The sequence below is a fragment of the Condylura cristata genome, unplaced genomic scaffold (assembly GCF_000260355.1).
Source record: "Condylura cristata isolate star-nosed mole 26May11 unplaced genomic scaffold, ConCri1.0 scaffold00003, whole genome shotgun sequence".
Taxonomy (NCBI): domain Eukaryota; kingdom Metazoa; phylum Chordata; class Mammalia; order Eulipotyphla; family Talpidae; genus Condylura; species Condylura cristata.
In genome coordinates this window covers 1,608,066-1,633,198 of record NW_004567104.1, presented here as the reverse complement: position 1 = coordinate 1,633,198, position 25,133 = coordinate 1,608,066, and the positions used below count along the sequence as shown (strand labels likewise).

Below are 25,133 nucleotides of genomic sequence, written 5' to 3'. Positions count from 1 at the left end.
CCAACAGATGTAAAAATTACACACGTTTTAAATGAAGGGATAGAAATTAAAACATCTATGGAAAATAAACCAACAGCACTTTGCTGGATCCAGGAATGCAGAAATTAATGGAAACATATTCAAAAGTGGCTCTAAAGTATTTTTTAAAAAGAAACTTTGCAGAGAGAAAGAAACAAGAAATGAAGATCATAGACATATGAAAAAGATTCCATATGAAACTTGCCCACTGAACTCTGTGAACCCACCAAGGGTCTTTTTACAAAAAAAAAAAAAAGAGTGGTCCACAATGATACTATGATACTACTCATTTAACTCATTTATTGATCACACTCCCTCAGTCTTTATGAGCTTTTCGAGCAATAAAAGCAAAACTTTTCACTTTACAAAACTCAGCCTTACCTGTTTTCAACCATGTATTATCTCAGAGGTTACTGGCCAAAAAAACAGGAGTAGGCCAGCATGACAAGCAGCTTGTCAGATTCCACTGGCTGGGATGTATCATTACTCATTTTGACCCTAAGAGAGATACTCCCAGATTCTCAAAAAATTCTCTGGAGGACTTGATGCTAAGAAGTCAAGTGTAGATGTGCTTCTTTCATTTTGCAACCAAAAAAGGAGAGTTTACAGCTTCCTGTGTGTTGAAACTAACAGGATGGAAGGTGCTGGAGATTGTACAAGCCCAGCTCTGGTAATGTCGGCTGAGCTATGCATCAACCCCGACCTAAAATCATGCCCACAACTTCTGACATTTAGTCTATCAGTTAATATAACTTTTTCATTGCACAAGCCAAATTTCAGTTTCATTTTTTTCTGCCACCTACAGATGAAAAAAAGGCTTAATACACTGGTTTCATCTCAAAGGTAGACACTCTGGAAAATATCCTTACACAAAATTTTGCTTCTTGTTGATGATGAGTGGTAAAAGTTTGTGCTTTACTTTTCAACTGTGTTCTTAACACAATTGCTACTACCTGTATCTTTCAGCTGACTTTAAAGAAAACAAAAAAGAATATTAAATCATGAAATATTTGTAACATTAAGAGGTATATCAAAGACTCAAACAAAACAGTGGTCTCCCTGGTGGCATAAGGGTTATGTATCAGTACTATAACCACTTCGGTGTGAGCTCAATACCTAGGCAGGGAGTTGACTCACACATGATGCAGCAGACCTCTCCTGTCTTGTCCGCTGCTCCCCTCAGCAGTATATTTCAGGCTATCTTCCTATTCTATACCCCATTCTGTCTATGGTGGGGTCCTCTCTGGCCAACACCCCAGTTCTTCCATACTTAAATAAATAAAAATGAATCTTTTTTTAAAAAATCATGAACATAATGGATCATCTATTTCACCCTCCCCCAAAGTTAAAAGGCCTGGGATTTCCTTTTGGGTAAACACATGTTAAGAGTTTGTGTTTGAGATGCAAGAGAAATTTCAAAGGTAAAAGTCACTACACTTTCTTCTGGTCACCTATGTTCTGCAAGATGTGAATGGCATGGGGAATTACAGTATCATGAAAGGACATCCTGAAAAAAAGTAGTACTTTAATACTTTTCACAAAGCTTTAACTGTTTCATAGCATTGCTGCACGAAGTGATTAAATATTGTATTACTGAAATATACTATTTATATGTTGATAGAGTATAAATATACTACTTACCTGAGGTATACATTCCAACCTTCTCATTACACTAACTACAGAAAAGAAACAAATGATTCCACAATATAAAATGCTCAGCTTCAGGGATTACATAGAATGTGAAAAGTAACCTCATCCCTCCCACCACCACCAAGATCTTACTGTAACAAATACAGAAGTTAAAATCTGAGTACAGATGAGGTCGTAAATTGGTAAAAATAGGCCCAATCAGCAACAACTAGACACTGAAAAGTATTTGCACTGATAAACTGTAATAATGACAACTTGTTATTTTTGTTGTATACAAATATGTACGTGTATGCATAAGGTAGGCATGTTTCAATGATTTCTCTCATGTTCCTATTAAGATCCGTTGCCCAGCTCATCTTACCCACCTCTTGAATGTTTTTAAATTAAAGTCTTTGGAAATTTGCAATGCAGGACTTTAGACACCAGGTCATCTTCTTGTTCTCTTCCTGGCTCTATTTGTCACCAGCTCTAACCCACAGGGTGTCAGTAGGGCAAGCCTATAGCTACACTGCTGCCCCTCCCCTCCACGTACCACATCTATGGTGAACTAGCAAGCCTCCTTGTAACATATATTAGAAAGCCCTGAGTGTTTACTTTCCTGCCATTCCATTTTCTGACATAAAATGACACTCAAGAAGGCTCTCAGTCACCATATTTCATATAACTTGAAATAATATCTTGATATTCCCTTTTCCAAGCTAAAATATTCTTAATCAGCAGCATCTTTCAAGCTGTTATTTATGTCTCGTTTTATAACATTAACTTTCTGAGAGAACACCGGGCTTCTAGGATATATTATTGACTGAAATGAGAAGTTAATCCTTACTTTGTTTATAAGCTAACAGCCAGTTTCAATTCCACATGAAATTCACCTTCATAATAAAAATATACCTCTATTTTAAAAACTTGCAATGCCATAATCACGTGTGTTTTCTTATCTGGTAAATACTATTAAAGTAGTTAGGAAAATAAAAATATTATTCAAAATAAAAGCAAAAAGTAAGCCAAAAATACCCTTCTACCTGTCAAACCTGATTCTCACCTCAGATTTCCCCTTCCTGGGGCTGAAATGAGGTCTGACCCCATCTTGGTCACACACCACAGCACTGTTATTTCTCATCTACCCATCTCTTCCCATCTGACTTCAGGTTCTCATTGCCTCTCACCTAAAAAGATTGCAATCATCCCCTAACTATTTTCATGCCTTCCACTTTCTCCTCTAATTCAGCACACAATTTATACAGGACTACTGAGGTGAAAGCTCCTCTCAGTACTTTCTTGTGCATGGCTTACTGATGAACGTCTTTGAGAATATTCAATATTAAGTCTCCACCATTTCCTCCCATACAGCCTGCTCAGATTCTCAGATAGGCCTGTTTTTGGCTGTGGCAGTGGCTATAGACCCCAAAATTCATTTTTCCCTTCCTCATTAGTTTCATGATTTCACATGATTGTGGACAGGAAAGTTGACTACAAAGACAGTTTTTCCCCCCCAAATCTTCAGTTATGGAACAATTTACCTTCAATACCTTTACTTTTACACATCCAAAATACCCATATATCATTTCTTAAGCAAAAACTATTGCCATGATCCTGGGAAAAGTATTGCCATGATAAGAGAAAAATAAATTCAACTCATTCTTCCCCCTTGGGTTTCAAATACTAGGTTAATGGTGGCATGCAGTTTCCTGGAACACTAAAAAAATATGTTCTCAAAAAGATTTGTCCTTCATGAAACAGAAAATTGAAATGGAATTTATGTTTAAAAAAGAAAAAAATTAATAGCAAAAAAATATAAACTTCCACAAAATGGCAGATTACCTCAGATTCACTCTCAAAATGAATAATACAGCTCAGTTTCAATAATAAAGAATAATGGTTTGGGTTTTTTTTTTATCGTTCCAAAAAGGAACTAGAAGACTGAGAAGTAAAATATTTTAGCTCTGTGATTTGGAAATCCAAACAACAAAAAAAAGTGTGGCCTTAGTTTTTTTAAAAACAGTTGATGCACTTCTCAATTCTGTGTGTAGCCCCAAAATAAACAGGAACCTTTCCAAAAAGAAAACGCATCAAAAACCCTATATTCTGGGTTTTCCTTCATACCATGTCAACACTTATTGGTAGTCGACTCCATTCTCTCCAAATTCTCACCATCTCAAGTCTCTACCCAGCAGTGGGTGAATGTAAATTCACCCCAGCCATAACTGAACACTTACTGAACCATCTGTAAGTCTTTTTCAGAGTGAGTCTAATCCAACAACTATGAACAGATCTTTGAAACATTATTTCCTAGAACTGTTATAATAGGTGTTAAGACTAATTCTTAACCAAAACCAAACACAAAGTTTGAGAAAGATCTGGGTTATTCCAAGTAATATACAAGTGACTATACATGAAATGCCTGCTTTTGCAAAATAGTAATTACATCTTTTGGGAAGAAGACCAGAATATCTGTAGCAAATGGCACTATCACAAGCACACTTAATTTGTTTTTTCAAAAATTTCCCTAACATTCTTCTCAATTCCCTTTAATTTGTCATTTCTCACTTTATCTGTTAAGACATTTTCACTTTAAATGCTAATATCAAAAGTGATTCATTTTAGATTGTGGAGAAGCTTCTTCTGACTTTTTTTTTTTTTTAAACCTGGAAAACGGAATGAAAGTTTATCAGGAGAAAGATATAAAAAACCAAAGCACTGATAGAAGGAACCAAACCAGACAAAGGTTTTGCACTTAGTAAGTCAATTTTGGAGCAGCTGACTTAGAATATCTGAAAATATCCTCGGTACACAAGCTTATTGTTCTGTTTTATAAAGACTACCCTTACAAAAGAAAGACATCCAACACAGACATCTGTGGATACTGGTGAGGCAGGGACTTTTTGTTAGCTCCCCTTCCTGACACTCACCCCCAGGCTGGGCTCCTATCAGATACTCAGGAAACATCTGCTCAGCACAGACACAATGAACATTTACTCAATTTAAATGTTTTAAAGGATCTCTTTCTCTATAATATATGAATTACTAAATACTTACCTCAATTTACAAGTTGTCTGAATCAAACTGACAAGTGCTCATTAAATACCTATTTTCATAAATTTTAAAAACAAATACAATATATTATTGAATAAAAGAATGCATACTATAACATGGTACTCACATATAGTAACATTGTAAGTGGGTATGCATACACCTACATGTAGAAATTTTTTTAAATGTTTGTGTCAAAAAGTAATTCTCTCTATTCTCTGTCCCATAATGATTTTCCTTCTATTTCCAAATTTTTCAACAATGAACAAAAAAAAAAAAAAAAAAAAACTAAACCATATACTTTACCAGTCTACGTTATGTCATGTCTTTCTTTTTTAATAGGTGTCTCAGCAGAACCCTAAGAGCAATAGTATTTTAAATTATTGAAAGGCTGATCAAGATCAGTATGTATTTTAAAGGAACTCCTTTCAAGGCACAAAATTTGATGTGTTTTAACATCAATATGATATAAATATGAATGTCCAAAAAAAGAAAACAAACTAGATGCTACAATGAACAAATAAGATATTGCCTCTGAAATAATAAATTTGAATTGCTTAAGAAAACATAACAAAGATAAAAAGAACTTCTTTAGAGGTTTTCACAGTTAAATTATTTGCAAACCACAGTTTCATCTACGTCAGTAACATTTTAAAACCACACAAAAGGAAAGGAAATTTTTGAATACAGCCAGTAGTCCTGCAATGAGGTTGCTACTGCTAAAGCTAATACAATAGCTCATGCTTCTCTGAAGACCTGGTGTTAGGCCTGCCTGCTGAGGCTCAAGAAAATACCCCCAGGTATGTCTCTTTAAATATTTATGATATTAAAATACTGCATGGATAGGAAATCTATGATTTTCAGTGTTTAAGCCATGTAAGTTGAAAATGTCAACCTGTAAAAAATATTGCTGTGGAAAGGCACCAATTATGAAATTCAAAAGATTCCCACTGTGAATGATATAGTAATTTCTTTCTATCTGATGACCCCATCTATCACTCTCAAAAAAAAAAAAAAAAAAACTGAATTCATGAAGACTGAATAAATATTTGTGAGCATAATAACTACTCTGTAACTCAATTTTATAAATGGATGGATAAAGGCTATGTTGTTGAACATCACATCTGGGCACACTAGGTCTTAAAAATGACTTTGCTTTATAAATATTATGATAGCTAACTTAAAAAAGATTCCATTGTGACTTCTATAAAAATCTAATGAGTTCATTAATTTTCTAAGAAACAGGGACTCTAGGCAAAGGAAACATTTAAAATATTTTCCTATATTTTGCTAGAGTAATTCTGGGTACCTCAAATTTCCATAGGCTAATATTAAGCTGAAAAAATATGTAATAAATATCTAGTTTTTAAATTTACTAACAACAACACAAAATGTTACTAGAGGGGTCCTCCTGAGTCTCAGAGCTATCAAGGTTGGCCAGTCATTGTGGCTTGATTTCGATCCCTGGCCAGGGAGCTGACACACATAGCATAGACCTCTCCTGTTTTGCCCACTGCTCTCCTCAATAGTGTGTTTCAGTAGAGGCACCTGTTCTGCTCCCCACTCGGCCTCTGGTGAATTCTTTCCCTCCTCACTCCCCCCCCCCCACACCTATGGCCTACACACTAGCTCTTGTATGCAAAAATAGATAAAAATATATCAGTCTTTAAAAAAATGTTTTAGTAGACTATATCTGACCTCTATTTGATATAACCCAAACTCTTAAATTAAAAGATTTGGTTTTCATTAAAATATAGACTGAGATTCATGAAAAGCACTATATGATTCTACTATATGATTCTAAATTGAATAACAAAAATAACTTATGATTAAGTTATATTTATTTATATTATCCTGGTTACAGATACTAACTGATCCAAACAACTTCTTGTTTTATTATATTTATTATATTTATTATATGTTCATCTATGAGATGAAAACTTACTGTATAATTGTATGGGCACTAGAAAAAAAAGGGGGGGCCTCCCTGGCGACGCAGTGGGTTAAAGCACAGCACTAAGAAGCTTAAGCCACTTCTGCATGAGTTTGATCCCCGCCTGCCCCGGAGGAGATCCACATGGTGCGGGAGACCTCTCCTGGCCTGCCCGCTGCTCCCCTCAGCAGTGTGCTTCATCGATCTGCCTGTTCTGCTCCCCACTCTGTCTCTGGTGAATCCTCTCACCCTCCCCATTTCTGGGCTGTACCCAGTTCTGTATGAATAAATAAATCTTTAAAAAAAAAAAAAAAAAAGACTTACTATGATGGAACATTTGACATACAAGAGCATAAACCAAAATCCTACCATCATATAAACAATGAGCCAAGTTTAGAGCAGAGATTCAATTTACACTAACACTAGCTTTAGATGTTCAAAATGCCAAAGTACACATAAATGGTTATGATAAAAATTTGAGTTTTAACGAAATCATTGGGGCCTGGAGTAGAATTCTGACATGAAGAGCCACCTCCAGGCACTTAGGTTAGGTAGGATTCAGTCACAGGAAGGATAAAAATAGAGACTCTAGAAAATATCAATAAGATCCTACACTGCTCTAAAAAGCTGTGAAATCTTGAGGAACATCCAAGTGCCAGACCTGATTCTCCTCCAACAACTCTGGAGTTGGACTAGATGCTGTCAATAAAAGTTCCCTCCATCCTTGACATATTATGACCCTAAATTTTATCAGAACCAAAAGTACTAAGGAGGAACAGTTTGCAGAACACTACAGGTCGCACTAATCTAGAGAGTTGGCTGCTTTTGGATGCCGCCAAGTAAGCATCAGAAAAATCTCCTCCTCTACGATAATCATATCTAAGTCAGAGACCGCTAGGAGCCAGAACAGCTGTTCTGAACAGCTATTCACTGGTGTTTCCAGCTTTGAAACAATTGATGAGCGTCTGAGAAGCCATTTTGAGCTACGGAGAATGCTCACTGAGGAAAAGAGAAACCCAAAGACCAAAAAGCCACGTTTGTTACTCACGCCATGGTGGAGGAGGAGGATGCAGCCATAAATGCAAGGCCACACAAGGTGAATGGAAGAGTGGTGGAATCAAAGATGGTTCAAAGATCCAGTGCCCACTTAACTGTGAAAAAAGATTGTTGCTGGTGGCATTAACACTGACCATCACCTAAGGTGATTTTGAATAGTACAGGAAAACTGATGTGATTAAAATCCTGATTGACTTAGGCAGCAGCAAGAAAGAGGCTTTGCTGTTATAAACTGTGATCTCCATCATTCTATAAGCAAACCAATCATTCAGAAATATCATACTGTGAATGTCCACAACTGTGAAATGAGCAAAGCCCATTATAAGCAAGCAATGACCACAGGCTTCATCCAGCCAAAGAGGTCAAAATGGTTCTGAAAACATTTGTGGTATGTGTGCAAGTGGTTTGGTGGGAATGATAATGATCATGAAGGAACAGTAGAAGTAGACGACCTAGTGGGAGAAGTGACGGTAAATATGGCACCAATGGGGATGGCTAGAATGGACTTGGTAATGATGAAAATAATTTTGGAGGTGGTGGAAGCTGTAATTATTTGGGCAAGTGCAATAGTCAATTTTCAAGTTTTGGACCCATGAAAGGAGAAAACACTGATCTCTATAGTGGTAGAGGCCGTATTTCACCAAACCACAAAACCAAAGAACACTGGTTATTGCAGCAGCAGCAGCAGCTATAGCAGTGACAGATTTTAACTAACTGCCAGGAAACATAGCTTAACAGAAGAGAAACAGAAAAGTGACAGGGGAAGCTGCAGGTTACAACAGATTTGTTGTACTGAGCCAAGCTCCATGGTGGCAGGGCCTAGCTGCTACAAAAGGCGTATTTTAGACAATTCGCATGTGTATGGGCAAGAAAATTTGAGGATGGTATTTATGACTAATTATATAAGAGTTTATTTTAGTTTCTGCTTTGTGGAAAGTGTAAAGCATTCCAAGGGTTATAATGTAGTTTTGTTTTTCTTGCACCCATGCTGTTAATTGTCAATTGGAATAGTCTGATGATGCTGCTGAATAAGTGTGTTCTTAAAAAAAAATCAAAAATTAGAGAAAGAATTAAGATGGGGGGGTTATATGGAGGGATTAGGTCAGAGGAACTTTGAAAGTAAAGGAAGTTTAGATTTAAGGATATATTTGATTTTTTAACACACACATACACAAAGAAAAAAATATCAAAATAATTAAGTTTCAACTTTTTTTATTGGTGTTTAGGAAGAAAATTAAGAATAAGTATTTTATTTCTGCTCTTTTACATGAAAGTTGTTTAGCAAATAGTTCCTGCCACATAGTCACAGTTGATGTGTACAATCATCATCGTTATTATGGTCATCACTAATATCATTACTGAGAAGCTCTCAGTGCTCAGTATGTGACTTCTGATATCAGACTGTCTGGGTTGGTATCCTGCCTCTACAATTTACCAGCTACAAACTCTTGGGTGTTGTTTAACCTTACTATGCATCAGTATTCTCATTTGTAAAATAACGATTGAAAACACCTACATGTAGAATTGACTCAAGATTAAATAAATACATATAAAGTAGGTAGCACAGTACCAGACAGTATTTTCATTGAGTTTAGTACAGAATGACATTATTCATATATCCTGAACTCCTGACTCAAGTAAGGAAATGGGAGGGACATGTGCCTTTAAAATGCACTTTAATGTACAAAGTCTTACATACATTTGCCTTCCCAAACCACAGGCATATTGTTTCATATAATTAATAGATCATTAAAAAATCAGGAAAATCATAACTTAGATGAGCTCAGAAGTTTGTTTTAAAAGGGAAGTTCGGAGAATGTTCTTATTTGGTGTCTGCGTAAATCCCTATCTTTACTATTTGTATTTTAAAAACAACATATATCAATTTTTCCTTCAAAAAAACCCAACACTAGTCTTCTGGCCAATTAACTACACAAAAAAGGCATCTGCTATGAAGGCTAGGTTATACAGCCAGAAGCAGCACCAAAAAAAAGTGGCTGCAGCCCTAAGAGTGAGTCCGACAAGACCAAGTCAAAGGGAATAAGTAAAACCCCAGCACTTTAACTTGAGTTTATAAAACCCACAGAGATCCAGATCTGGGGACAAAAATCTACTCTTATCAGTATCAATCACAATGTTTTTAAGAGTATATCTCTGAACTCTGGCATTCTATTTGAATTTTCTAACAAATGATCACATATCTTTGTTCTAGAAACCTTCTTGTAAATTTCTCAAAAGTACTGACATGGAAACATCTACATAAGCACTGTCCAACAGAAATACAAGTGAGAAAAGTATCTTAAAGCTATCTTTAGAAAGAATCAGAAACAGGAAAAATTAATTTTAATAATATATTTAACCTAATATATAAAAATATTTCATTCAACATGTGTTCAAATTAAAAGTACAGGTGAGATATTTTACTTACTCTATTTGCATAAAGTAATATAATCTGTAATATCTGTACTATTTTTATAATAGTTTGTACTAGTCTTTAAAACCAAGTGTTTATTGTGTACTTAAAGCCACACTTCAAATGCTCACTAGCCACATGTGGCTCCACCTACTCTGGATTATTACATCTATACCATTACGAAAAGGGAGCTATGAAAAGAAAAATAACAAGCATCAATGTTAAGAACTGAGTCTAATCCTTCAACTTGTTCTACCAAAGTGAAAAAAAAATTTCCTTGTGAAAATGTTTTTTGTTACACAAAAAAGAAACTACTTTTGAATTTTAGTAGAATTTTCCATCCCCTCTCAGCCAAGATTATCTAGTATGATGAGTTCTATGAATCTATGAAAACTGCGACAGATAGCCTCACTGAAATCTCTTCAAGCTCAACCACAACCAAACCATTTTACCCTAGCTTCCTCTGTTTCTCAGAATTTCTGCTTGCTTATCTCCTCTGAAAATAAATGTTCAAACAGACTAGTTTAAAAAAAAAAAAACCTGTCATAATGCAAACTGTGATGTCAAAAATATCCCTCAGAGAAGCAAATCTACATGGGATTTCCCCAAATCACAAAGACAGGTTAGGGAAAACTTAGACTTCCTCATCTGAATTTTCCAACCAGTCCACAAACTCTAATAAATTCACCAATAATAGTCCAAGAAATAAAAAGGTCATGGTATTATAAATGCAAATGTTTTTAAAGAAGACAATTTCTAATTTTAATAACAACCTCTCCTTTATTTTCACAGATACTGTGGATTATTTTTACTGACACACCATTCTTACTTTCCTCAAGATGACAAACAGCTCTCTCTCCTGCCCAGTTTACAATGTTCTGAAGCCATTCCCATATTTCTTTTATTTAGTTTTCCTTGTTGGAATTATTGGAAGTTGTTTTGCAGCTTGGACTTTCAAACAGAACACTATCAATCAGAAGTGTATAAGTATATACTTAATTAATCTGCTTACAGCCGATTTTCTACTCACTCTGGCTTTACCAGTAAAAATCACTGTTGACCTGGGTGTGGCACCCTGGAAGCTAAGGATATTCCACTGCCAAGTAACAGCCTGCCTCATCTACATTAATATGTACTTATCAATTATCTTCCTAGCATTTGTCAGCATTGATCGCTGTCTTCAGTTGACACACAGCTACAAAATTTATCGAATACAAGAACCTGGATTTGCCAAAATGATATCTACAGTTGTGTGGCTAATGATCCTTCTTATAATGGTGCCAAACATAATGCTCCCCATCAAACATATTGATGAAAAGCCAAATGTGGGTTGCATGGAATTCAAACAGGAGTTGGGGAGAAATTGGCATTTGCTGACAAATTTCTTAAGTTTAGCAATATTTTTAAATTTCTCAGTCATCATTTTAATATCTAACTGCCTCGTGATTCGACAGCTGTACAAAAACAAAGATAATGAAAATTATCCAAATGTGAAAAGAGCTCTCATCAACATACTCTTAGTGACTGGTGCCTATGTCATATGTTTTGTTCCTTATCACATTGTTCGAATCCCATACACCCTGAGTCAGACAGAAGTCATAACTGACTGTCCGACCAGGATTTCTCTCTTCAAAGCCAAAGAGGCCACTCTGCTCCTGGCTGTATCAAACCTCTGTTTTGATCCAATACTATACTATCATCTCTCACAATCATTCCGCCTGAAATTCACTGAGACTTTCACTTCAAATACGGAGATGAAGACTAAGGAAGAAAAATCAAGTTGTGAAGACAAGGAATAAATTATGAAATCATCATACTATTACTATTACTTTTTGACTGACTGGATGATAAGTAGAAAAATACATAGAAAAAGAAAAAAGAACTTGAGAAAAGACTAGTAAATGTGGTCTGCTTGACTTAGAAATCATGCATGTGAAAAAGGTGCATGTGAAGAATCATCTTGTGGTTGTTGATGCTCCTTTTCCAATTATTTGCATGAAAAAAAAATTTAAATCTTGCTAAATAAGGTAAAACCCTGAAATATCCTTGAAATTCAAATGGCGTCTATGACAGAGACTCAGAGAATTTATTTAATGCCTGAAACTGACTTCTGATAGAAATATGCAAAATAACCTCCATTAAGTTGCTAGAAATGTCAACAACAAAATTTAAAGCCCTTAATTTAAAGCCCTTTAGATCACTTTAAAAAAAAAAAGGCCAGTGGATTTTTTATAAGAAATCGCCAATGCCTGATTTCTTAATCTATCACCTCAGAGATAACCTTTTACCTTATTCCTTCAATTTGTAATATCTAGTTACTTGCTAACATAGTAACTAAAAATTTTATATCTAATAAATGTTAGAAATATATTTATATTTTTCACATACAATATATGCTTATATTCCCATTGTAGATTTATAAATAAAGATATTTTACTGCCATTAATGACAAAACTAGTGACTTATTATTTTTACTTTACAGTAATATGAAACAGACCCTGTAACATTTTTAAAGGAGTTGCTAAATTATACTAACTGCTAAAAATAACTTATTTGGAACTAGAAACACACATCAAAGGTACAGAAAAATAGCACTAAAGAATAGTCTTAAAATTGGCATGACACTCCTTTGAGCCAGTTCTTGTTAGAAAGTCACATGCTGATGAATATCACTATTGCCAGCTTTAAAGAAAATGTGACCCCTGTTCATGTGAATTCCCCTCCTTTGATCAAATTCTTTCCACTGTTAGTGATGCAGTAGAGACATATTCAGAAAAAAGATGGAAAAGTTCAGATAAATATGCATGAGACCCTGTTTTTATTTTCATTTCAATAGCCAAAACTAAAACAATTGACAATATATTTTCATTTGCTGCAATGATTAAGAACTATTAATGATAGTTAATAAACAGTTTGATTCCAAAGCTATTTTTACTTCAGTGTTGAGGAAAACACAGAAACTAACTTTCTGAAACTTAACCCTATCTATGTTCTCTGAGTTTGAGAAAATAATTTTTAAAAGGCACAAAATAATTACCTATTATAAAATTTACATAATGTTAAATAAGTACTAATAATATTAATAACAGGCACTCCTGTCACCATCACTAGTTTGATAAAGAACATGAGCAGCTTACCTGAGGCACAGCTGGTAGGTTATGTGCAAACCAGAACCAGCACTTGTTGTAGTCTAAGATCATGTGTTACTGATGGGCAGAATGAGACACTGCTTATGTAACATCATATATAAAACTAATTTCTTATTGTGAATCGTTAGGTCAAATACCTTTTAGTCCTTTCGCTCCTCAGTTTCCATTCATTAGAATAATATCTTGGAGTTTTGATTTTCTTTATTTTTTTTAAAGATTTATTTATTTCTGCATACAGAACTGGGGTGCAGGCCAGAGTGCAGAGGGTGACAGGATTCACCAGAGACAGAGTGGGGAGCAGAACAAGCAGATTGATGAAGTACACTGCTGAGGGAAGCAGTGGGCGAGACAGAAGAGGTCTGCTGCGCCATGTGGATCACCTTGGGGGCCAGAGATCTAGCAGGCAAGGAAGCGGCTGCAGCTAGCTTGCAGTGTTGCACTTTAACCCACTGTGCCACCAGGGAGGGCCCTTATTTTCTTTTTTAATCATGTTCTTATAGTCACCTCACATGCACTATAATAAATTTTCCTTTTATATTGAGAAAGGGGAAAACACTCTCTCCAGCATTCCAAATATCACTGCCATATTATTTAGCCTTTTGTTTTGATTCTAAATTATGCTCACAAAAAAGGGGTTTCAGGGCAACTGGTGGTAGAAGACTATTGAAAAACTGCAGCCTACAATATCAAATTTTAGTATTTCTTTTATGGTTGAACTACAGTTAAATTACCATGATATAGTAATTCAAAATTATCATGCTATTTCCTCTAAGGAAGTAAACACTCATTAAAATACTAAATGCTGTGAATGACTGTGCAGCCAAGGTTCACATGAACAACAGAACAAAGGAATTTACCTGTGGGTAGCAGCCACTCCCACAAGAAGATACAATTAAGAGGGAGACCTGTAAAACTCTGCTCAGCCAGAGGAAGCAGGGAACCCCTATGACTTTCAACACTTGCCATTTTGACTCCATTATTCTCTTCCTTCTTTTTTCCTTATTATTTTAAATAAACATTTTTCTTTTGGAATAATTTACAGAAAAGTCACACAGACAGTACAGAGTAACTGCATACCCTTTGAGTCAGGGTTGAATGTTGAAGCCTTCAATAACTATAATATATCTATCAAAACTAGGAAATTAACATTAAAACAACTCCTAGACATCAAGAAAGTTCATCAGTGCCTCCCTGGTGGTGCAGGGGTTAAAGATATAGCATTATCAAACTATCCCTAGTCAGTTCAATAGGAGTTTGACCCCCTGGCTGGCCAGAGAGCTAACCCACATGGTACAGCAGACCTCTTCTGTCTTGTTTGCTGCTCCCTTCAGTTATGTATTTCTGTCAGTCTGCCTGTTCTGCTCCCCACTCTGTCTCTGATGATTTCTCTCAACCCCCTGTACCTGTGGCATACACCCCAGTTCTTGTATGCATAAATAAATAAATACGTATTTTTTAAAGTTCATCAAAATGTCTTCAGGATGTATCCTTAAAAATACCAGATCACGGCCCTCCCTGGTGGCGCAGTGGGTTAAAGCACAACACAAAGAAGCTTAAGCCACTTCTTCATGAGCTCGATCCCCGCCTGCCCTGGGTAGGAGATCCACATGGCGTGGCAGACCTCTCCTGACCCGCCCGCTGCTCCCCTCAGCAGTGTACTTCGTTGCTCTGCCTGTTCTGCTCCCCACTCTGTCTCTGGTGAATCCTCTCACCCTCCCTATCTCTGGCCTGTACCCCAGTTCTGTACAAATAAATAAATAAATCTTAAAAAAAAAAGATACCAGACAACTATATCTGATCCCCTAAACAAACAGTGAGAAAATTCTACCAGGTTGAAGATGAATGATGCTTACAGATAACTGCTGGAAAATATCAATCTATTCAGCCAGTTATGGACAGGAAAATATTTTGGCTACTTTTGGCATAGCTCCCAAACATAAAAGAACCCAAATAAGGGTCCTTAATGGCAAAAGATAATAAATGGATACAGTGATTTTGAAATTTTTCACAGGACCTTCCAAAATAATAAAAAATAAATAAATTTAAGAAAATATTTAGTTTGTAGATAAAACCTTCTAAAAGAGACCCAGGATAACAAAATTTATCCCACAATTATGTTTTTATTACAATAATAATAATGGTAGTAATATTCAATGAAGATAAATCATTGAAATCATATTCAAAATTCCAGGAAAATAGTAAACTTAAGAAATAAAAAAAAAAAAAAAGATTTTGACCTAATTTTCATTATTATTATCATAGAACCAATCTTGTTGCCCCTAAGAATGAAACAGATAACTATTATGACTCAAACATTTAATTGCCTGGCAAGTATTTCTCATGTGCTATCCAGTTCTTTAATTCTACAGGTCAAAATCCAAGTTCAGGACCTCCTGATGGTACAGGGGTTAAAGTCTCAGCGCTATCAAGTTATTGCCAGCCACTGCTGCATGAGTTTAATCTGCAGCCAGGAAGCTAACCCACATGGCACAGAAGACCTCTCCCATCTCACCTACTGCTCCCCTCAGCTATGTATTTCAGTAGATCTGTTTTACTCCCCACTGTCTCTGGTGAATCCTCTCACCACCACAACCCCCAAACCTCTGGCCTACACTCCAGTTCTTGTGTGCATAAATAAATAAATCTTAATCAAAAAAATCCAAGTCCATGTACAAGCCTCATATACAACCACATCTATGAAATCTACCCAATCTTACAGGGCCTCTCTCACCTATAACATTTACACCTTCAAAGAATGTCAAACGGTTTACTTTCTAGTAAACTATTACTGCACTTATTTTAGTGACTTAATCATTTTATAGACACTTGTCTCCCTCCTATCTTATTCATCGTTCCTGTGCCCCAAAATTCTTACTCATCTGTATAATGCCAAAAGTACTGTGCACAAAAAATCTACACAGAAAATGACTTTCATATTGAAATAGGAAAACATACTTAGACATTGTTTACAGTGACACAAATGCTCTTGATTAAATAATACTAATATAGAAAATTCCATTAAATCTAGCTAGCTAGTAGCATCACACCCCAAATTTGGACTACATCTCTACATATGCACTATGATCAGAATTATAACCTGACCTACTATCCTATGTATTGTTCCATCAAGCAGCAGAATAATCAAGAGTTAATGACCCTACAATGAAATAATTGTCAACCAATGGAAGTAATGACTCACCTGAGGTATGGGAAAATGGGTTGCATACTGCAGGTGACGTAGAAGGTCATAATTAGATGGAAAAATTAACTCCCTTGGTTTCTCTCTCTTCAGCAACTTCTCACCATTAACAGACAATCTTCTGCCCAAGGAAGCATTGACATTCTCACAGGACTCTCCAGGCATGGGAGAAAAAATCTAAGTCATGTAAAACAAATATTGGAGACTGTAAATGAAACAGAGCAAAACTACACTATAATGTTGCATATAAAAACTTAAAACACACCAGGAACTTATTTAACCACTGAGTATACTATATAAAGAAATTGTATCCATTGCTAGAAACTTTATATTCAGATCAGTAGGAATCTATGTACATGATCCCCATTTTGAAGATGAAATGGCACACACATGCAGAGAGTCAGAGATAAAAATCAGACATAGAGTTTAAGCATCTTCCTCATAGGGCTACATTTCCTACAAAAAAAAATACACAGAAATAATTAACTAATAAAATTAATGATTAGACAAAAAGTGACTGATCTACACCCCAAACAGTGCTACTTTTTTTTTCCTCTATAAAGTAACACATTAAGATCCTTAAGGAAGAATACTCAGTAACTATACCAAGGTAAAGTAGAAGAATTTATGACTGAAAACAAGTCCAGAGCAAGGTAAGCTGCTATATAGCAGCTGAATATAATCACAGTAATTCAACATAGACTCTCATGATGAAACTACACTCATGTCTTCCTGACGTGTAATGATCTCAAATGAAAGAGAATCACAGACAGTGGACAGGAAAGCAGAAGTGTTATAATTTACAAAGGCAGCGATGCAACCAACACTGAATGTGAGCTGAAAGGACACAACAACACAAGATGAGAGTCTCTGGGTAGTATATAGTAGGATCACACACACATATCACAAATACACAAGTCATTCTAGTACATGGAGCAAGAAACAAAAGGAGAGAGACGAGCTGGGTTTTGGGAAAAGGAGGTTAATAGTAAGAATTCAAAGTTGAACCTACTGGAAATTCCGAACCAAAGTCAGTTTTAAAGTCACTCTTGTCTACTTCATCAAAAATATTAGTGGTTCCTGAGTCAATGCCCATATGCGCCATAATGGTCTGTTCCTGATAATCACCAGAAAAAGAAAATCACACTGTAAATTTTGTAGCTTATTAAGAAATTAAAATGAAAGCATGATGGTGACATTTTTAACCACCTTGTATCTTTTTTCTTCCTAGTGTCTTTTTCCCCCATAAAAGAAAAGGGAGTATTAAGACAGGCATTGCTGTGCAATGTCACATTTTATGTCCTCACAATGAGTTCAATGATTTAACTTGTATAATATTTTAAAGGAAGAACAAAAAAACTGCCTGATTAAAAACAAACTGATCATGGGCCCTCCCTGGTGGCGCAGCGGGTTAAAGCATTGCACTAAGAAGCTTAAGTCACTTCCACATGAGTTCGATCCCCGCCTGCCCGTTAGGAGATCCACATTGCGTGACAGATCTCTCATGACCCGCCTGCTGCTCCCCTCAGCAGTGTACTTCGTCGATCTGCCTGTTCTGCTCCCCACTCTGTCCCTGGTTAATCCTCTCACCCTCCGCATCTCTGGCCCGTACCCCAGTTCTGTATGGATAAATAAATAAATTTAAAAAAAAAAAACTGATCATAATTTCTTTGAACTATTTCCAATCATTTGTCCATCAACTTTTCTTAATAAGAAATGTATAAGAAAAAAGTATATGAAGACATTCTAAGACACTGAGATACCCTGATATCTAAGAACAGAAAAGAAAAAGCAGAAACAGGTAAAGAAACTTCAATTTTTACCATTTATAATGTCTACAGTGGACAATTTGAAAAAAGAATATTTACACTGAAGAATCATTTTTTTTCAATTCTTGCACCATTTGGTCAACAAATATTAAAAGAATACGAACTATAGATCCAATTCCAATGCCAGCTTTTAGAATACTGTTTCAGAAATATTATCATTACTGTTACTGAAACGGTATTACGTTTATGCTTCAACTCTCAAGAGAACCAAGGTTTTATTTTTAAGAAATGATCACAGTTTCTCACTATTTTATACTATTAGCCATCACCACCTTCATATTTCTGCCTTGAAAATTTCCATAAGTAATTATAAAATGGCAGTAAATTAAAAGGCCACACAGAATACTTTCTTTTTTTAAAAAAAGCTACAACAGTAGAGATATAAATTTTTTAATTAACTGAAGTGAAATATGAAATGCAAAGACTAAAAGAAATTTTCCCTTTACATGTGATAAAATGACACAACGGAAAAAAGATGCTTCATAGAATGAAAAGTGAGCCAGGAAGTTAGGGCCAAAACAAGTCTAGTTTTGAAACACAATCTTAAAGAAACTGGAAACTTAGAAATACATAAAATTGTAAGCACATAATTCTAATACAATGAAAAATTTCATGGAAAAATCTTTCCATTAATATTTGCAGAGTATCCAAAGAATTCTTCAAAAGAATATTCTGGAATATGTGAGTTATTGTCCAAATATCTTTCTTGCATGAGGAGTAGAGATAAATACTTCAATACAAAAGAAGACAACTAAAAAGTGATAACCCTTCTACCACCAAACACACTTCTAAAAGTAGCTCCCCAGGAGAATTTAGTTCCAAGGGCCGGGGTGCCACTCCGCATGCCATACCTCCATTTTTACATCATGGTCCTTGGGGTAGTGTTCATCTGCATTTTCTCCTGCTGGTGACTGAGGCTGAGTGGAGGCAGCAACTGACAAGTCCCCTCGAGATATAAGGGTGCACATGTAGGCATCATGGGAGAAGACATCGTGGCGGATGAACTCACAGAAGAGCAGCACCAAATTGACAAATTCCACCTTTTCACATTCACTGTTTGGATCCGCTATAAAGAAACAAATTCAAGCAAGTATTCAGCCTCCGTAGCCTAGTTGAAATAACAATCAAACAATAAAGTGTAACAGTATTTTAACTACTTCTCATTTATTTTTTTACAGAACAGTCATTGGAAGTTTTACTATGAAGCACCAGCACTTTGTGAAAAACTGCTCAATTCTTGACTACTGAAAAACATATCTAGTATGCTAAATGCAATGTCAAATTGAAAGACAGTGGTCCCTGACAAAGAAGAAGCATTTAAATAATAATGTAAAAACACAATATTTCAGTTTAAAATAATGCAGAGATAGTCTACTTACCTCTGCTTTTATCATTAAAATAACTCATCACCATTTCCTTATAACTTAAGTTTGGTCTATGTCTTTGTAGGAGAAATGTGTACTTTCTCAAAGGACATGAGAGCTTATCTCTACTCCTGACTGTATTTTTTATCACTTGGGATCTCCTCTATCCTTACATTGTTCTGCTTCTTTTCCTACATTTCATTACTATTGCTTACATCAAAACAACAGATTGGTTCTGACTCTGGCTCACCTTCTGGCCTAAAGCATCCATCAAATAACTAAAAGAGAAAGCCCTTGTCTCCCAAGAACCTCATCCCAATAAGTTACTCCATCCAAAAATAAGGGTGCCTCAGAGGAATCAAAAGCACTATTATTTCATGCACCATTTACCATTCACTGAATCTCTGTTCATTTCCCCCCTTTCTGTCACTTTCCAGTTTTTGATAATTTCCTGTTGTCCCATCAATATCTGAACTCAGACCCATTCAGGGGGTACTTAATTCCTCAAATTGTGCACTCCCCACCAACAATAAAAGAATGCAAAGCTGAGAGAACAGGCAAACGGCTAGCCAGCCCACACAACATTATTCTTGTAGTAAGAAACTTATTATAGAGTACTTTTCATTTTTCCCCACTTTTAAAAACAAGGATTAGAACCAGTAATTGAGAAAACATTTTAAAAAGAGAAATTCTGTATCACAATGTACAGTGAAATACCACAGGAACTTAGTTCCTCTGTTTTGATAAGATTTAAAAAGGGAAAATAAGTCCACTAACTATAAGGGAATGAGGTGACTTCTTTTAATTATTAAACTGTGGAATTTTTTAAATCTTTGAAGATTGCCTAATTTCAAAATGGCATAAATATCTCCATTGGGAACAGGCTACAAACTTTATTCTGTCAAATATACAATATATTCAGTGACAAGAACTTTGGATAAAATACAAATATGAAAAAAAATCAGTGGAAGAAAATCCCTTCTTTAAGATGTAGAAGCAGAGTTTTACTTACATAATGAGGGGGCCTGTGTATCTAAAAATCTTAGCAGAACATTCTGAAAAACAGGCAAACTAGATCCAGCAAGAGAGGCTGAGGAAATGGATTCCTTCTCATCTAAGACCTCTGATTCACCACATCTCTAAGATTCAACATAAACAAACATGGTTAATTATAGAGGGCAAGTACAGTTACAATAGGTCATGAGCTAATATTTTTAACTAATATTTATGTCCCAGATAAAATGTGTAAAATTTATTGAGATTTCTACCATTTTGGGTTCAAACCCTCAAATAAATATAATTTCCAAAAGTCAGAGAAAATTAGCCCAGAACATTTCAAAGAACACCAGTAAAAACATTGCCCATGGAAATGATAAACTCTGTACATAATGCATACCCATAAAATATACCAGCACAGTACAATAAACTACTTATTCTCCTTAAGCAAAAGTGCTAAAAAGTTGTGTTCATTTTTAAAGAGATTCCCCCTGAGAAATATGTGTATACATTTGATTTTTGTCAGGTGAATTTGTTCAGTAGTATACTTGGGGAACTGTAGTGTTGAATCAGAAATCTAGCTTAATTCCTGTAGAGAGATTCCTTCACTTATTCATCACACTTCAACAGTGTGATCCCTGAGGAAATCCTAGAGTCTCCATAATTCATAAAACACATATAGAATGGCTGGTTGACTTCTGTATTCTTAAAGACAGAACTTACTAGAACAGAAGAATTAGAAGCACTTTCATGATTTATTCTTGAATATTAAGCTTTTATTCCTTTATTCCAGCCTCTGTTTATAAAGATCTAACTTTCAAAATACTTAACATGCATCAATTATCTTAAGCAGAAACATTGCTAAACCTTAATAAATATATTGAAGTTTTAGATATGAATGCATTCATATCTGAAGATTATTAAGTGACCTATATGTGAGCCTCTTCTAAAATTAACTGTGTGTGTGTGTGTGTTCTGGGACACGTGGTTGGAAAGGATGGACAAAAGCAGCAACTCAGACGAATCAATAAGAGTTGTAAAACTTAATTTTAATTTCTTAAGTTTAATCATTACAATTAATAGTCTATTAATGGAATGATTACTAAAAAATGTCTGTTCATAAAGATGCATAAAAATCAATTTTTCCTAATTTTGCACACTGTAAATTGGACCATGTGGTTTACACTTTAAGATCAGTTATCTTCAATTTTAAAAAAGAAAACAAAAACTTAGAAGATTTTAAGAACAAAATGAGGTTGATATAGAGCAAAGGGGTGAGAGGAGGGTACATTGGGTGAAGAGGGTGAACTATTTGGGAACTAAAGTTCTGGTGAAGATCACAATGTAGTATACACAGATGGTGAATTATAGATGTGTATATGCTATACTTCTGAAACTTACACTGTTTTAAACTGTCACTTTAATAAAATTTTTAAAATTTTAATGTAAAACTTCATTGAAAATGCAAATTTAAAGAAAAAAAAAATCAGTATCTTCAAGTACTGGTTCCAATAAGATTTTTTTTTTTTTTGCAGTTGCAAATACTACCCCAACAGGGTGCAAAAGACACCTTGAAAATCATCTTCCTATCTTAGTTTTTAATACCTTCACTGGAAATCAGGGAGTTGTTGGTATCAAGACCACTAGGTCCCAATTCATATAAAAAACATTTTTTGGATAGGAAACCCGTGGGGATTACAATTGAGATGGAAAAAAAAAATGTACAAAATGATGTAAAAATAAACTGTTATAAAAATAATAAAAAATAGCCAATAATAAAAAAAATGAGGAATGATGTAAAATATATACAACATTTCAAAAAGACTTCAACTTCAGCTTCACTTGAGAAGATGGCAGCCACGGGGTAGAGAGGCTAAGTGGGTCTATTTAGTGAATAATGAGAAGCCAATGGCAGAGAGAGGCCACTTGAAGCCCAAGGCAATAGATATTAGTTGCAGTCTCTCGCTCAGCCCCTCCCTGCCCCCCCCAAAAAAACTTTTTTTCTGATCACCTACTGTGCATTCTGGGTGCCACTGAACAGGGTGGGTGGGCTCCCTGCTCTCAGGCATTCAACAATTAGCCCAGAAGGAAAGGAAAACAGTGATGGAAGGAAGGCTGACTAAGTGCTAATTCAGTAAGATGGTGAGAGAAATCTTCCCGAAAGGTAACGCACACTGAAGCTAAAAAATGCTGTAAGAGAAATGACATTCTGTGAAATAGGAATGTAAATAAAAACTGGGGAGCAGACTGTGATACCCAGAAGGAATAGCAAGAGAAAAGGCCCCAAGAGAAAAGTGAGACTGGTGTGTTAAAGGGACTGGAAGGACAGAGCAGCTGGAGTAAAGTGGCAGACAAGGTAGAAAGGCAACAGGGACAGCTCATGGGGGCCAGAATAAGGACACTGACTTTTAGTCAAGAGACAATGTCAGCTGTCTGCATTTTAATTATACACACACACACACACACACGTGACTCTCACTGCTGTCTAGGGGATCAGTAGGGAACAGGAAAGGCCAGAGACACAAGCTGAAGAAACTGCTATTGTCCAATAGAGATGACAGAACTTGATCAGATCTTAACATACCTTTCAGAGCCCTTCCCACTAAATCTCATTTCAGAAAAGACAGCTCACAAACGTTAATGTTAATTAGGTTAACTTTGTTCTTTTCCTTTATAATCTACTTCAAGGTCTTTAATCCTTTCCTTGCAGCCAGGACACAATAGCAAAAATTCATACAAACTGGTATCTTTAATAGCCAAAACTGCCTCAAGAAAGTACTTCCAGATCCAGAAATACTGTATAGCTTTCAAATTCATAAAGTTTGGTGTATGTTATATATATTTAATTTATAAATCTGTGTACAAATATATATGACAGAATATGTATGTGTATATGGGTATGTGTACCTTATTCCCACAAAGGGAGATTTCTCTGTTTAAATCAGTTGGTAAACTTTTGCTTTAATACATTCAATTTTAAATTACTCCAGAAAACAAATTATTGGCTTCATCAACACTGAGGAATGATGCTATGGAATACTTGTATGAATTTATATGTTTTTCCCTTTTTCCTTCAAAAGAAAACAAAATAGGGGAGGAAAAAGACTCCTCCCCAAAATAGTATTTTTAATTGACTGCATTCAACAATTAGAAAGAAAACCAGGGCCCTCCCTGTTGGCGCAATGGGTTGGGACACAGCACTGCAAGCCAGCAGTAGTCACTATGTTGCGAGTTTGACCCCCAGCCCCAGAGGTGACCCACATAGCATGGCAGACCCCTCCTGACCCACCCACTGCTTCCCTCAGCAGTATATTTCTTCGATCTGCCCGTTCTGCTCCCCACTCTGTCTCTGTGAATCCTCTCACTGCCCCTGGACCTCTGGCCTGTACACCAGTTCTGTATGCATAAATAAATAAATCATAAAAAAAAAAGAAGGAAAAGTATACTTACCTCTGCCTCGATTTCCGCTTGCCTCTTCTCTAAGAGTTTCGCCACAGCCATCGCCCTGTGTTTGCCTGACCGCTTACAGCTCACAGCCCATTCACACAAGAGTGTCACCACAGCTTCATCGTTGGGGGCAATCTGATGACCAAGAGAAACAGATACTAGCCATGTCAAGTGAAACATTTACCATATGAGAGCAAGAAATGAAATAAGATATATAGCTCTAAATATTTTTCTTATGTTTTTTACTAGTCTTTTATCATCTTTAATAGAAGTATAAAGACTAAAACTTTTATAATTGAGAGGAAATCAATTATGTAAAACAGCCACCTTGTGACAATTCCAACAAACTTAGTTTCCTTGAGGAGGCCTTCACTTCCACAGGGCCATAACCTAACCATCAATCCTTCAAAACTCAATTTCAGAACGGGACACTGGTCACTGAATACGTTGAGCAGTTGTTGCAAAACCTAAACACTTCACTCCACTGCTGACTCCCCAAAGGTGATCACACATATAGCCTCACATGGTACTTACTCCAAAAAGACCAGGGTGCCAAATTCCCCAGTACAATGAAGAGTTAAAAAGAACAAACCATGAGAATGGAAAGCTCATCAAATAAGGCATTAGAAATAGCAAACACAGGCCCTCCCTGGTGGCGCAGCGGGTTAGAGCACAGCACTGAGAAGCTAAAGCCACTTCCACATGAGTTCGATTCTCGTCAGCCCCGGAGGTGACCACATGGCATGGCAGACCTCTCCTGACCCGCCTGCTGCTCCCCTCAGCAGTGTACCTCGTCGATCTGCCTGTTCTGCTCCCCACTCTGTCTTTGGTGAACACCCTCTCCACCCCTGAGCCTCTGACCTGTACCCCAATTCTGTATACACAAATAAATAAATCTTTAAAAAAGAAAAAAACTGGATATAAACTGAGACAACACAGCTAGGTGAGTGGATCCCAAGCTGCTGCGGGGGACGGGACCCAACCACAGGCCCAACCCTAGGATAATGCAGCAATTTTAACAACCTTGCATGGGCACATTTAACATAGAG

The 25,133-nt window shown here is 36.0% G+C and overlaps 2 protein-coding genes across 2 annotated transcripts in view; one reads left to right on the top strand and one right to left on the bottom strand.

Moving 5' to 3' along the window:
* Window positions 1-25,133, bottom strand: part of MED12L (mediator complex subunit 12-like) — a 347,532-nt gene that overhangs the window by 222,769 nt on the left and 99,630 nt on the right. Inside the window, exons 11-14 of the mRNA XM_004675377.2 lie at window positions 24,088-24,219; window positions 20,654-20,780; window positions 19,129-19,343; window positions 16,449-16,625 (exon numbers count right to left, since the gene is read on the bottom strand). Coding sequence (XP_004675434.2) covers window positions 16,449-16,625; window positions 19,129-19,343; window positions 20,654-20,780; window positions 24,088-24,219 — 651 coding nt within the window. The remainder of the gene's footprint in view (window positions 1-16,448; window positions 16,626-19,128; window positions 19,344-20,653; window positions 20,781-24,087; window positions 24,220-25,133) is intronic.
* Window positions 5,407-11,982, top strand: GPR171 (G protein-coupled receptor 171). Its single transcript, XM_004674925.2, has 2 exons — window positions 5,407-5,498; window positions 10,893-11,982. The coding sequence occupies exon 2, from the start codon at window positions 10,940-10,942 to the stop codon at window positions 11,897-11,899; it is 960 nt and encodes a 319-aa protein (XP_004674982.1). The 5' UTR covers window positions 5,407-5,498; window positions 10,893-10,939; the 3' UTR covers window positions 11,900-11,982.

Coding starts and splice junctions, on each gene's coding strand:
- GPR171 (XM_004674925.2), top strand. CDS start 10,940: ATGACAAACAGCTCTCTCTCCTGCCCAGTTTACAATGTTCTGAAGCCA.